General features: G+C 40.3%; 1 protein-coding gene across 2 annotated transcripts; it reads right to left on the minus strand.

Annotated features, from left to right (window-relative positions):
• Window positions 1-666: 666 nt before the first annotated feature.
• LOC133898989 (uncharacterized) lies at window positions 667-5,787 on the minus strand. Of its 2 annotated transcripts, none has more exons than XM_062339840.1 (7): window positions 5,500-5,787; window positions 5,056-5,216; window positions 4,216-4,380; window positions 3,983-4,147; window positions 3,289-3,423; window positions 1,980-2,077; window positions 667-1,209 (listed from the first exon to the last, which is right to left on the minus strand). In XM_062339840.1, exons 2-7 carry the CDS (start codon window positions 5,203-5,205, stop codon window positions 1,017-1,019), a joined length of 906 nt encoding a protein of 301 aa, XP_062195824.1. In that variant the 5' UTR covers window positions 5,206-5,216; window positions 5,500-5,787; the 3' UTR covers window positions 667-1,016. The 2 variants fall into 2 exon arrangements, with proteins under 2 accessions (XP_062195824.1, XP_062195823.1); XM_062339839.1 differs by having other exon boundaries at window positions 5,056-5,226; window positions 5,500-5,784.
• Between the last annotated feature and the right edge of the window lie 6,808 nt (window positions 5,788-12,595).

Raw genomic sequence — 12,595 nt, forward strand, 5'->3', positions numbered from 1 at the left:
TAATCACCGGACTATCCGATTAGTTGATCTTCATTCTTCAGCACTTGCAGTCGCCTCTGCAAGAAATACTCCGATGCTATACTTTGATATGCACAAACAAGCACCGAACCATCCGGTGAGTTGATCTTCAGTCTTCTATACTTGCATTTTTCTCTGGAAGAAATGCTCAGGTGTTACTCAGTGTAGATCACCAGACTATCCGGTGAAATTCTCAGTCTTCTCCCTCTTTGTTAGAAATACTCCGATGAATTTCAACACACAGAGCACCGGACCTTCTGATGAAGTCATCAGTCTTCACTTTGCCTATGAACACAATGCTCCGATGAATTCAACCCCTCTGCACCGAACCTTTCGATAGGACAAATCTACCTAAGATTTTTCCAACTTAATCAAACTTTATCCCGATTACGATAACTTCTTTATATATTACATCTATAAAACCTACTAATATATATTATTAACAAACATATTAGTCTTAATGATTATATCATTATTAATCACAAAAATCACAATCTAATAGAACTATTTTAGCTACACTTACACAAGCAGATGCTTCAGTGGGCATACAAGGACACGGCGTGTGGTAAAATATTTACACAATAGCAGGATTTCAACTAACAATATACTTTGACAATCAGATCAAATAAAAGATACAACACATCCATGAACACGAGAACATCATATTACCCATTGATTGAAGTTAATAAAGCTCCATTTCCCCAAAAAAATGTTATATCGAGGAAATCACATGCAGACGATACAACTCCTTTGTCATGGCAACCGCAGCCCACACAAACTGGATCACCAAAGCAAGATCGAGGATTACCTTTCTTTTTTTGTGATGAAAGTTTGAGGATTACATTACAATACACCGTGCACATGTCAAGGAGTGATTCCACGACATTCCCTTCAACATTCTTGCTAAATTCCTCTATTCATGCCAATTATTATAAATGTACATAATCTCCGTGCAATTTCTCAAGTCCAACTACCTTTTGCTGTGAATTATCAGCCGATTAAGAGCCTAAGACCTCTTCCATGGTGACGAAACGGCCTTGCTCAATCGACAGCTGGCCAGCCACACCGATGGCAACAGATAGTAAACCGTCATTTAAGTTTACGGATGGTCCAGAGGGACCTTGAGCCCTAATGGCAGACAAGAAATTGAGGTGCTCCAAGTAACTGGATCCATGATGAAGACCTTGGTACCTAAGAAATACAAAGTTGGTTAACATACAACCCAAAACTTCACATCTACTTCCTCCCAAAAAAGAACCTTCTTATATGCTAACTTATGCATTCTGCAACTTAACTTCAATTATGTCATTTTTAAGTTCTAGGTGCCATGATCCTGTAGTCATGTAAACATCAGAGTGTGCTAGTGCAAAAAGAGCCAAATATGTATACGTTGTAAACCACGTACAAGAGCAACAAAGACATGGCAAAGCAATGTCTAGCGATAGTAAAATTTATACAAGATGGGGCAATTGTCCCGTTCAACTAGAAGATTTGGCGTTGTTGTGCCAAGGATCGCCAGCAGGTTTCTAGTGTCTCTTTTGCCTATGTTCTGGTGCTTTCGAGACTGTATTTTTCTACCGTGGGTCGCAAACACTTGGTACTTAGTTAAGTTCCTCAGTAGCTGTATCAGTGAAACGGCGTGGTAGTCTTTCTGCCGTCTTTTGTTTCAGGGCAGCCCTCGGCGCCGCATCAGTATCCTGAGTCGTATTAGGCTAATGTGTAGATCGTTTCTGTGTAATTGTGCCGGTGTGTCCGTTGGAACTTGCTGTAATTTCGTTGCTATAGGGTAACGAAATTCGGGGGTAACCCGTTCTGGAAAAAAAAAAGTAAAATTTACTAACAATGTGCTTTCACTACCTAGAGAACTATTTAGTATTTTAGTTTCTTTTTTATTTTTAAAGATCTTCCATGTAAATGTCAGGAAAGCAAAACATTGATATGGGACAGCATATAAAGCGTACTTGACCCGTTCATCTTCGGCCATTATTGTTACAACTCCATCTCTGCCTCCTGTCCTCTTTCCAAACCTCACAATGCTCTCCGGAACAAAAGCTTCTCCCTGTTTAAAAAATTGCATCATCATGCATACTAGAATTACATATACATAACAATATATAAAATGACACTACCTTAAATGTGTAGGAAGTTTAGACTGCATTATTTTATATTAACATGAGAAAAACTCTTGAACCTATGCCTAGAAGCCATTTTGGACAACGGGTGGTCCACTGCTATAAATAAATGTGTCCAGCGCTTGTCCTCAGCTCTATGTTAAGTATTCAAAATCCTTGTTGGGAAATCGGATTCAACCAAGCAAAAAAAGCAAATAGAGAAGAATACACCAATTTTTTAAAGGGAAAAACCCTCCAGATGAGGGAAAGACCCTGTGCAACAAGCTGCCAATGATCCACTAGAGAGAGAGAGAGAGAGAGTACACGAAATCCTCAAGGCCTCAAATGCACAATAGGGATGAACCCTCCCTTACAGCTTTTGCCTTTTGGAACCTCTAATATATCTGTTAACTTCGAGGCACAACTGTAACAATCCTGTCCAGAAGCTTCCCGTTCCTAGTTGATTTTACCATGTATCTAGCTAGATCAAAACAGTTTTCATCATCCTGAGCCTTTGTTTGGGCACTACAGATGGATGTGCATGCCTTGTAACACCAAGCCTTTCATGCACTCACTCCTAAATGATTCACCATCTGAATGCAGTCTTTTGAAAAGTTGACAGATACCATGCACAACATCTCACCTAGACCTTAGAGGATGCAGTATCACGTAGCCCATGCAGTTTACGGTTATATAATGTATATGCATATCCATGAACTACAGAACAAGGTACAGTTACCTGTATTTTCTACTATTAAATAGTTATGTGCTAAAATCTAATTCCAGAGCTCAGTGTAGTTTTCCCACTCGAACCACCTACTGTGAAAGTGCACTATCTCAAAATTTAGCTGAGTCTATAAAATATATTCATAAACAGTAGTTTTGAAAAACAACACACATCATTCAAGGGACATGTTCTTGTGTAAAACGGTGTCTTTTACCTGATGTTTCAGGCCCTTTTTTCTAAGAAAAACATACCTGTAACCACACACTCTCATGAAAAAAGAGTAATCATACAGGAAGGATACCAAATTGTAAACTGAGAAATTAGGTATGTCTAAAGTTATCTGGAAGTGTAAACATCAGTACAAGGTTAGACTTCGGTAAGGCACTACTAGAAAAATAAAAATGCAAAAACATCATATAGCTGTATTTGTACCTTCCCAATGTCACCAACCACAGAAATTTCTTGCTCGTTTCTACTTCCTTCAGCAAACATGCAGAGATCAAGCATGCCACGAGAGCCATTATCGAATTCTACTATCACATAAGCATTGTCGATTATATCTGGAACCTGCACTGGGAGATAATTAACTTTTAACTACTGTTGTTTTAACTAATGCCCTGTTTGGCACAGCTTATTGCTGGCTTCTGCTTCTCAGAAACTATAAGCTGAAACAAACAGACTGGCTTATTGCTAGCTTTTGAAAAGCTGAAAAGTTGGCTTCTAATGAAATGAACTAAAAGTTAATAAACTGGCTGAGAGTGGCTTTTTTGAAAAGCTGCTATGTTGAGAAATTAAAAATTTATCATAAAAACCAACAGTTTTTAACATAAGCCATAAGCAGCTTTCAGCAAAAGCTCATAAGTTTCAGCTGTGCCAAACAAAACCTAAGTCTGTTGTAACTAGACAAATTCAAAGGCTTCCTGTCAGCTTGAGTATTTATCTAAAGAGGAGTTCCAACTGTGATCCAGTATCGCACAAATGCTAGAACAGAGAATATAAATAAGGAACTCATGATTTCACTATTAGTTTAGCAAGCATTATCATCGGAGCTGGCATGGGAATGAGTCCCAATTCACCAAGCATGCATCTAGTGAAAAAATTGGATCCAATAGTGAGACAACTTGACCTTTCCATCATACACTTCATCCTTATGGTTAACATCAATAGCTCCAGAAGCCATTACACGAACTGGATTTGCAGCTGCAAACAATCTCATCAAATCAAAGAAGTGGCAGCACTTCTCAACCAGAGTTCCCCCACTATTGTAATTGAACCTATTCCAGTTGTTTACCTGGAAGAGGTGTAGCAGTTAGAAACAATAAGTGAACATATATTATAGGTAACCGCAGCCTCTTTTACCTTAACAAGGAAAGGAAAACGGTGTTCGCGTATTGCTACCATTCTGACTTGTCCTAGTGTGCCGCTCTTAACAATATGTATCAGCTTAGCCACCGGTGGCATATACCTGTATTCTAGTCCAACTTGCACAATTATGTCTGGTCTCCGTTTAGAAGCTTCAGTGACCTGTATAGAAATAAATATGATTTGTGATATCAAAATGAAGAATCTTGCATATATTTTAGAATAGCAAAATTGGAAATCAAACAACGAACAGATCAAACATTACATACAGTTGGTTACACTTAACAACATAGAGACAGAAACACAAAATGTCAAAGTTTATGGCATGTAGAGTCAAGCTTGTTAGTAATATATAGAGTCCTTATATCTTACGTATAGATTACTAGAATCCTTATCTTGTACTTCCTCATGTACTCTCTATATATTGCCCCCAAGTTGTTATTCTTAACAAAGCTGAAATACAATGATAATAGTTTAAACAACAACATGGATCCCCTAATCAGGAGAATAATTATATTAATATTTTTTTCTCCTTATTTTTGCTCCAATAAGATAGGGCAGTAATTTGGTCAGAACATACCCCATTACTATCTGAATTAAGCAAAACAAAGTAAAGTTACTATTTTTTGTATGGTATTATAGATTATACAATTATAGAATCTGATTACTGATATCTCTGGGAAGATGAAATGTCCAAAACTATTCAACAGGCAGTCAGCATTGATGTAATTAGGTGATACCAAAGAAGAAAAAAGAAAGAGTAGCAGACGCTAGCATGTAGCAGAACTTGGTAAAAGGTGATTTTACTTTATAAAAATAATCAAACTGTGGCCTCACCTTCTTGCAGTGCTGTACCGTAGTGCACAAGGGCTTCTCGACAAGAATGTGGTGCGGTTTGCGGTGGTTGATGATGTCCATGAGTATCTCGTAGTGGGTCATGTTCGGAGACGATATGATGACGGCATCGCAGAGCCCGCTGTCCAGCATCTCGCGGTGACCTGCAAAGGTCTTGAAACCTTATGGTTGTTAAGGAATTAGTACTACTCTGAGCACTCTATCATAATCGATTCATATTTTTCTTTTCTTTTTACATTATGTTGACGAGATTTTTAGTAGAGTTAACATAAACTTGGCGTCCCCAAATCCAACTCCGATCCAGCCCGGTAATGTAATTAAATTAAGCAAAAGAACACATTTCAGAACCTGACTGGTTATAGCAAGTAGCGAAGTGCGCGGTACGCATCATCACATACTAGGGTGGCTGCGACAGCGAGGGTGTACCTGGGGAGCCGGGAGGCCGAGCTCGGCGGCGAGTTGGAGGCCAAGGCGGAGGGACTCCGGGTGGGGGTCGGCGAGGCCGGTCACCCGCACCAGGACGGACTGCTCCCGCTCGACCTCGGCGGCGAGGTGGGCGAGGTTGTGGAGGTGCTCCCTCCCCATCATCCCCACCCCGACTATCCCGTACCTCACCTCCGCCGCCATCTCCCCTGCCGCGGCCGTCAGCCGTTTCTTGGTTCCGCGAATCTGGACGGGTTTCGACGACCTTCGAGTGAAGAGTGAACCGGTGGTTGCTGCTTCGCCATCCAAACCGAATCAGATTCGGTTTCTCTCCAGCCGTTGGATCAAGCGATGGAGGTTCTACGTCCGTTGGATTGAGGATGGTGCAGTTTTTTTTTTATGGGACTTGGGGGAGTGGGCTGACGAGGTACTTATGGGCTTCTTGGGCCTTGCATTCAGGATGGGCCATATGCTAAAAAGAGCTGAAGTTACATTCATAGGCCCAAAGAGTCTCTAGACTTTACGGGTCCGTTTGGTTCGGTGGATAGGGCCAACCGGGAGATAGCGATCCAACTTTTTTATGTTTGGTTCGTTGTATGGTGTGGACGGGGCGGTCAGCATCAAAACATATTCTCTCAGATTTCTGGATGAGTTTATCCAGCCAAAATCGTCGGACCGAGCGTTCATGGGTGTATGTGTTCATGATTTTTCTTTTAACTCTAGATTTTATTTGAAACTATAAAAATGGTTTAAAAATTCTAAATATTTTTATGAGCAAACTAGAGGTCGCTAGCGATTCGTTTTAATTGGTTTGATTAAAAAGTATAAAATAATATTTAATTAAAAATTTAAAAAATTACTTTTATGGCTCATTATGTCCACCTAATCCTACAAAACAAATAGAAAATTGGTTCATCCTATCCATTCTCATCACACCAATTAAACAGAAAATTAGTTTACCTCATCCATCCCAACCAAATAAAAAATTAGATCATCCCATTTAGAAAAACATAAATGACCATATCTCATCCAACTTCGTCCTCTAACCAAACGTATCCTACGTGGATTAGGGTTTAGGTTTTAAACAGAGGGGAAAATGCAATTTTCCCATAAAAATCACTTGGATTTTGACTTTCCCCCAAAAGTCATTTTGTTGCAAAAAAAAATCCTCTAAAAGTTTGATTTTGTTGCAAAAACACCTCAAAAATTCAAAAAAAATTAAAAAAATCACAAAAAATTCTTTAAAAAACTAGAGACAATTCTAAGACTTTTTGTGGATTGGTTTTTTAAAAATAATATCCTTTGCATCATATGTCATGGAGAGGAAGTTTGAAAAAAAAGAAAAACGTGCAGCTAATTTATTAATTCAAGTTAAATGCATAGTTAATTATTTACTAATCCAAAAATCATGAAAATAATTTTTTTAGTCTTCTTACATGATCCTCTATCTTCTCAAAATACATGAAATCTTGAAATATTTATTGTAACGTGCAGGATTGAGTAAATGTGTTGCAGATAGATTGATTCATAACTAATCCATAACACCCCCAAAATTAGTGAAATCACTTTTATTAGTTTACTTAAACAATTATTTGTGTATGAAAAATAATGGTAGACATGACAAAGTTAAAATAACATGAGTTAATAAATGAGATGCACATTTTTTCTTTTTTTTCAAACTTTCTCTCCATGAAATATGATGCAAAGGATATTATTTTTGAAAAAAAAATTCACAGAAGATCTTATAATTGTCTCTAGTTTGTTTAGATTTTTTTTTTGATTTTTTTAATTTTTTTTTGAATTTTTGGGAGGTTTTTTGCAACAAAGTCAAACTCTTGGAGGGTTTTTGCAACAAAACAACTTCTAGCGGGGAAAGTCAAAATCCAAGTGACTTTTAAGGGGTTTTTTGCATTTTCCCCTTAAACAGAGAGTTTTTCCTTGTTTTCTTGGTCCAACTAAACTCACAAGTGTCAAAAATTGAACTCGAAGCTTCAGCTACCAATTCAAAAAGGTTGGCTTCTAACAGAATAATTTCACAACTTCAAGCCCGAATTTCAGAACTTTCACGTGATTATGAACATTTGCAAATGGGGCATCTCACACGGTAGTCCTCAATACTTGAGCTTGGCATGCCTTGGGATTGAGCTAGGAAGTGAAGGGGAACAATGAGGCGGTAGCACGTTGGGGTGCACATTGAGAGATGGAAAACCATAGGAGGATGGGGTGGTAATAGTGAAAGGAAAAGGGAATGGATTGCATATTCACCCTAGTCATAGACACCTCCATCGTCCTTGTGCGTGGCATGGTTGCAACTTGCAACCTAAGGGTGGATAGTGGATATGGTTGCCAATGGCGAAGCTTGAGCTCGAATTAAGAGGGGTCCAACACTAAATAGAGGATAAATAGCACAAGAAAAGGATGGTTGTTTTCAAGTTAATTTAGTTATTAGACCTAATATGCAATATATTTACAAAGGGTTTGCAATATTGAAGGGGAGGCCATTGCCCCTATCGGCCATAGCAAGATGGAGGATGATGGTCCATCTTGTTTTCCTCTCCCTCTTCTTCTTCATTGGAAATACTAATGATTAAGCTTGGGCTGATCCTCCTATTGAATCCATCCTGTTGGAAAGTGTAACAGGAGGGATTTTGTTTGTGAGGTGACTTTTTTTTTCTTAAGCATAAGTCACACCATTTATCCATGGAATCGATACTTAATCAAGCAGACACCCCATATACACACATTCAATAGTCAAATTGGACGGCTTACACTAAAAAAAGTTTCAATTAGAATTCAGGTTCCATCAGGCTAAAAGTCGAATTTCAATGCCAAACTTGAGATCTCTTAAGGTGAAAGTTGATTTCTCGGGTTTTAACCAGAGTATTAAGTTGGAAATTGATTTCTTCGTGCTTTAACCGGAACTTTAAGCTGGAAGTTTAGCTTCCGAAGGAAATTTAAACATCATTTGGCCGAAAGTTGAACTCATCGAAGAAGGAAAAAGAGAAAGTCGAACATTTCTTTAGAAAATGAAAAATGTTGAAGAAACTTCCGATGTTAAAGCCAAACCACAGTTTTGTTCACTATCGATTTTTTTCAGAACAATTATTCACTCTCGATTTCGAGTTCCAGGCAACGGAATCACCAACATCGGGCAACCAGGAGTGCGATGCTTCGTCCATTCAAGATTCCGCCTGCCTTAAGACAGACCACGACCGGTAGTGCTACCGCACTCAGAACACGGCTGTGCGTATCACACCGTTCAAAAAGTCGGAATTTTTTTCTATTATTAAAAGAACTGCATTCGAACATCTGAATTTTTTTCAAAGAGGAGATCCACACTCACACAGCTGTATAAAAGCTGCACGAAATCATCAAGAGAGCGCCAGGACTCAAACCCAGATCGCTCTCCCAAAAGAAGAACCAGTTGATTTGGCAGCCCCTTCAGCTTGAAGACGAACGATCCCAGACACTCCGCAGCTGACTCATAACGCCGGCGGGAAGGGGTAGAAAAGAAGCTTCTCTTTCGCTCGCTTTCCGCTTAAATTTCCGAGCAAAGCAGCGGCATCGATCATCTGCAAAAAGCAACCAAAGTTTCTACTGCAGCTGCTGCCGCTGCCGCTAGCACGCCTCCGTCCCGCGCAATCCAATCCAGAGCGCGCATGCAGGGCAGGTCCCGGATCATCGATGGTGAAGAAAACTACACGCATGCCTACCCTGCCCAGGCTGCCCTACACCCTCCCCTGCTTTAGCCACGCCGGGCTCTGTACTCGATTGATCGGATTCCCACCGTCCAAAGCCTGCCAAACTCCCATCATTCCTTGCCCTCGTCCTCCAGGACCAGCATTCAGCAGCAGCAGGCCCGGTTGAAAAGTTGCAGCGTAGTATATCTTAGTCCTGCAGTGATGCAGTTGCACTTGCAGTTAGGCTCTGAAACACACAAGAGGAGCATGAACAGCAGTGCAGGGATTAGCATCTCGTCTAGCTCCGTTCCCCATGTTGATGGCTCGTGCAATTGCACCGGTCAGTACGATGGTGATCTGGATCCCCGGCCAGAGCAACTGATTAACTCGATCAGCTGCTGTGTTACATCATGCTTACACACTGATGATGATGATTGCTTTTGATGAACAATCGTACGTGCACTCCCCTGCCTAGAGAATGGGGGCTACTGTACACAATGATGCGCATTTAGCACCGCCTTTTCGATTAGTTTAGTCTTGACGCTCACGGGAAGAAGGGATCGGGAAAGGCTAATCATCACACTGTCTTAGCTAGAAGCAGGCCTCCCTTTCAGCGTTTAATCCCTTCTTGCAGAGAGAACCACTCTCTACTAACTGGCAGTGATAGTACTACTAAGTTCCTATTGTACTATAGCACACATACTATAGTAAACGGCGAAGAGTTGCAGCAGAGATCAAGGGAATAAGAAATGGGTTTACAACCAAAAAAAGGGGAGAGAGGGGTGACCAATGACAGTGTCTAAAGAAATCTTGTGCGCCATGCATGTGCTCTGGACCTCCTTTGAAAACAACCTGTGGCCAACACTGCCAGTGGATCATTCAAAGCTTTCTATCTCTGAAATCCATGTGCATCCCTAGGTGAATGTTCTTGTTTCCTAATCCATGTTACCATGTAATTCAAACATGGCTTAAGATGACTCGTGACAGCTCTCACAAGTATTGCAATGATGACATGTTTCATCCACAAGAAAATCTTGCAATTATGCTTCAAGTTGTCTGCAGGGTTTGCATCATGTGCCGATTGCTTCAGCGGATATATCTGCCTTCGGTGAACAGTGTTCTGGTCCAAGAAAATATGTTGTCTTTCTCCTAGGAAGTTGAAGCTGCTCAGTTCATTGTTGCTACAAATTGTTGGTGGACGAAAAGGTCTTTCACAAACATAGTGTAGCAAGAGTCAACCAATTGGAGTGGCACAGGCTTAGAGAAGAAGTCGGCAGGAAGAGAATGAACCCCCTTCACCGTGGGTCACAATCAATATTTATATTATCATCCAAAGTGTAATTGTACAAGTATATTCCTACAAGATTGGTAAAAATACAAGTAATCATTGTACAACCGGGGCATAGAGCCAGCCTAGTAAAACATTGTCCCGGCCTAGGTCAATCCTTCAATTGCCATGATGACAGCATCTAACCGTCGCAGTACAAATATTGTGACAAACAACTGGGAAGTCAGAATTGAAATATCTATAAATGACTGTACAAAATCTTGAAGTAATATAAGTTTTTCATTATTCAAAAAAAGGTTTTCAAAGCTATTTTCTTTTGATCCTCCTAGAAATACGTAGCAGCACTCATTGTCATCGACATAAATAAGCCAAGCCAAATTATGAGACCTGCTTAACTATGTACTAATTATCCGATCAACCCAAATCATTAGACAATTAACTTTTTTAAGATAATGGAAAAAAGTTACAACCTTTTGTATCGTGTAATACATACAACCTTTGATCATTATTACATCATCTCAATTCATAGCTAAATGTTAAAAATAAATGAAAGAAAATTAATTTGTTCATTATTAGACAATTAACTAGATCGATCATATTACACAATCAATCCAAAACTTCCAACTAAAATCATTTTTACTCCACCTTAACCTACTAATTTAGTCCAAAAGTAGGTCAACTTTGCTAGCTATCGAGGTTTCAGGTCACTACACGCTTGGTAGCCATGTCATGAAGGCTTTCTTCCTCCTTCAGTGTTGGGCTACTGGCTCTTTTTTTTTTTTTTTTTTTTTTTGATAAGAGGCTACTGGCTCGTTGTTTTGTGTCTGCTGCCGCATGCAGAGGCTGCAGCATCCATTGTGCCGCGCACCATGCAGACAATGCGCATCAAAACCTGCAGTTCGCAATGCTTAGTTTACTCGGTTCAAGAAGACAAGATGAGTGTTTGTACACCAGAAAGATCTGCTTGGTTAATTCTTTGATCAGATCTGTTGCGAGACATGATTTGCCTTGATTTCTACACCCAAAACGCATCGAGAATCAGGGACAGATGACAGTTTGTACAGTCGGGTGCTTCGTCTGGTACAACTATCTGGTGAGATGAGTAGCTTTTACAGTTTACTTAAACCTGTGATATGATCATTCTTAGTGCTGTATGCATCTTTTCATGCAACTCATTGCTTGAAAATTACATAGCGAGAAGTCAAGATTTATGGCATGATTAAGGTATCATGTGCACTAATGCTGGCATAATGTATCTCCTCAAACATGGGACATGCAGTAACTGTAATCAGGAAACGATCCCAGCTAAACAGAAAACAAACAAACAGTGCGAAATTCAGAGAGGGCAGCAACAGAAAGAGCTTTGAACATAGGCTGCCCCAGTTGGACAGGAATCTGCATGAGGGGCCGGCCATGAGCAATTGAGCATGACCTGACACAACTGAGTTACAGTTCAGCCCCCATGCATCAAAGTAACAAAAAGAACACGGCAGAATCTGGAGGAGGAAGAAGGATCAAGACCTTGGCAAGCTAATCGAGTGCGTTCCCCCATGCGTCGCTCTAAAGCAATGAGAGCGGCATCATCGCACTCGCTGACACCGTGGGCCCCCTGAGGCATATGCAAGCCAAGCTTTGTCTTCGGCTACCTGTAGCTCTTTGCGAAAAGTGTAAAAAGGAAAGAAAAAAGATCGCAAACCCAAGCTAGCTCGGTCGATCAATTCGGAAAGTGAAAGAGACAAAGAGGTTGTAGATGTTGCGTTGTTACCGCACGCAGCAACATGCACTCCCCGACATGGTCTCAATCACAAAGTCTAAAAGCCTAGATGCTCATCAGGGCTTCTTTCGTTGGAGGCCTGGGTACTTGCGTGGCAAAAAGTGTTGCCTGAGAGTAGCTGGAAATTGATGATTTTTTGTCTGATCAGACAAATTTGAATGTCTGTTTGATTGAAGCTTGTGTCTGAGAACGTTAATGAGAGCTTGTGCAATCTAATTTGGTGCTGATCACCTTCACTAATGCCAGGCTAATCAGCTTGCCTACACCAGGTGTCCAAAAAATGAGTGCCAGAGCTAGACAACTAATGTCATGAGAGCGAGATAACACACACAATAATTGGATTGATCAGCCACGGGT

The sequence above is a fragment of the Phragmites australis genome, chromosome 18 (assembly GCF_958298935.1).
Source record: "Phragmites australis chromosome 18, lpPhrAust1.1, whole genome shotgun sequence".
Taxonomy (NCBI): domain Eukaryota; kingdom Viridiplantae; phylum Streptophyta; class Magnoliopsida; order Poales; family Poaceae; genus Phragmites; species Phragmites australis.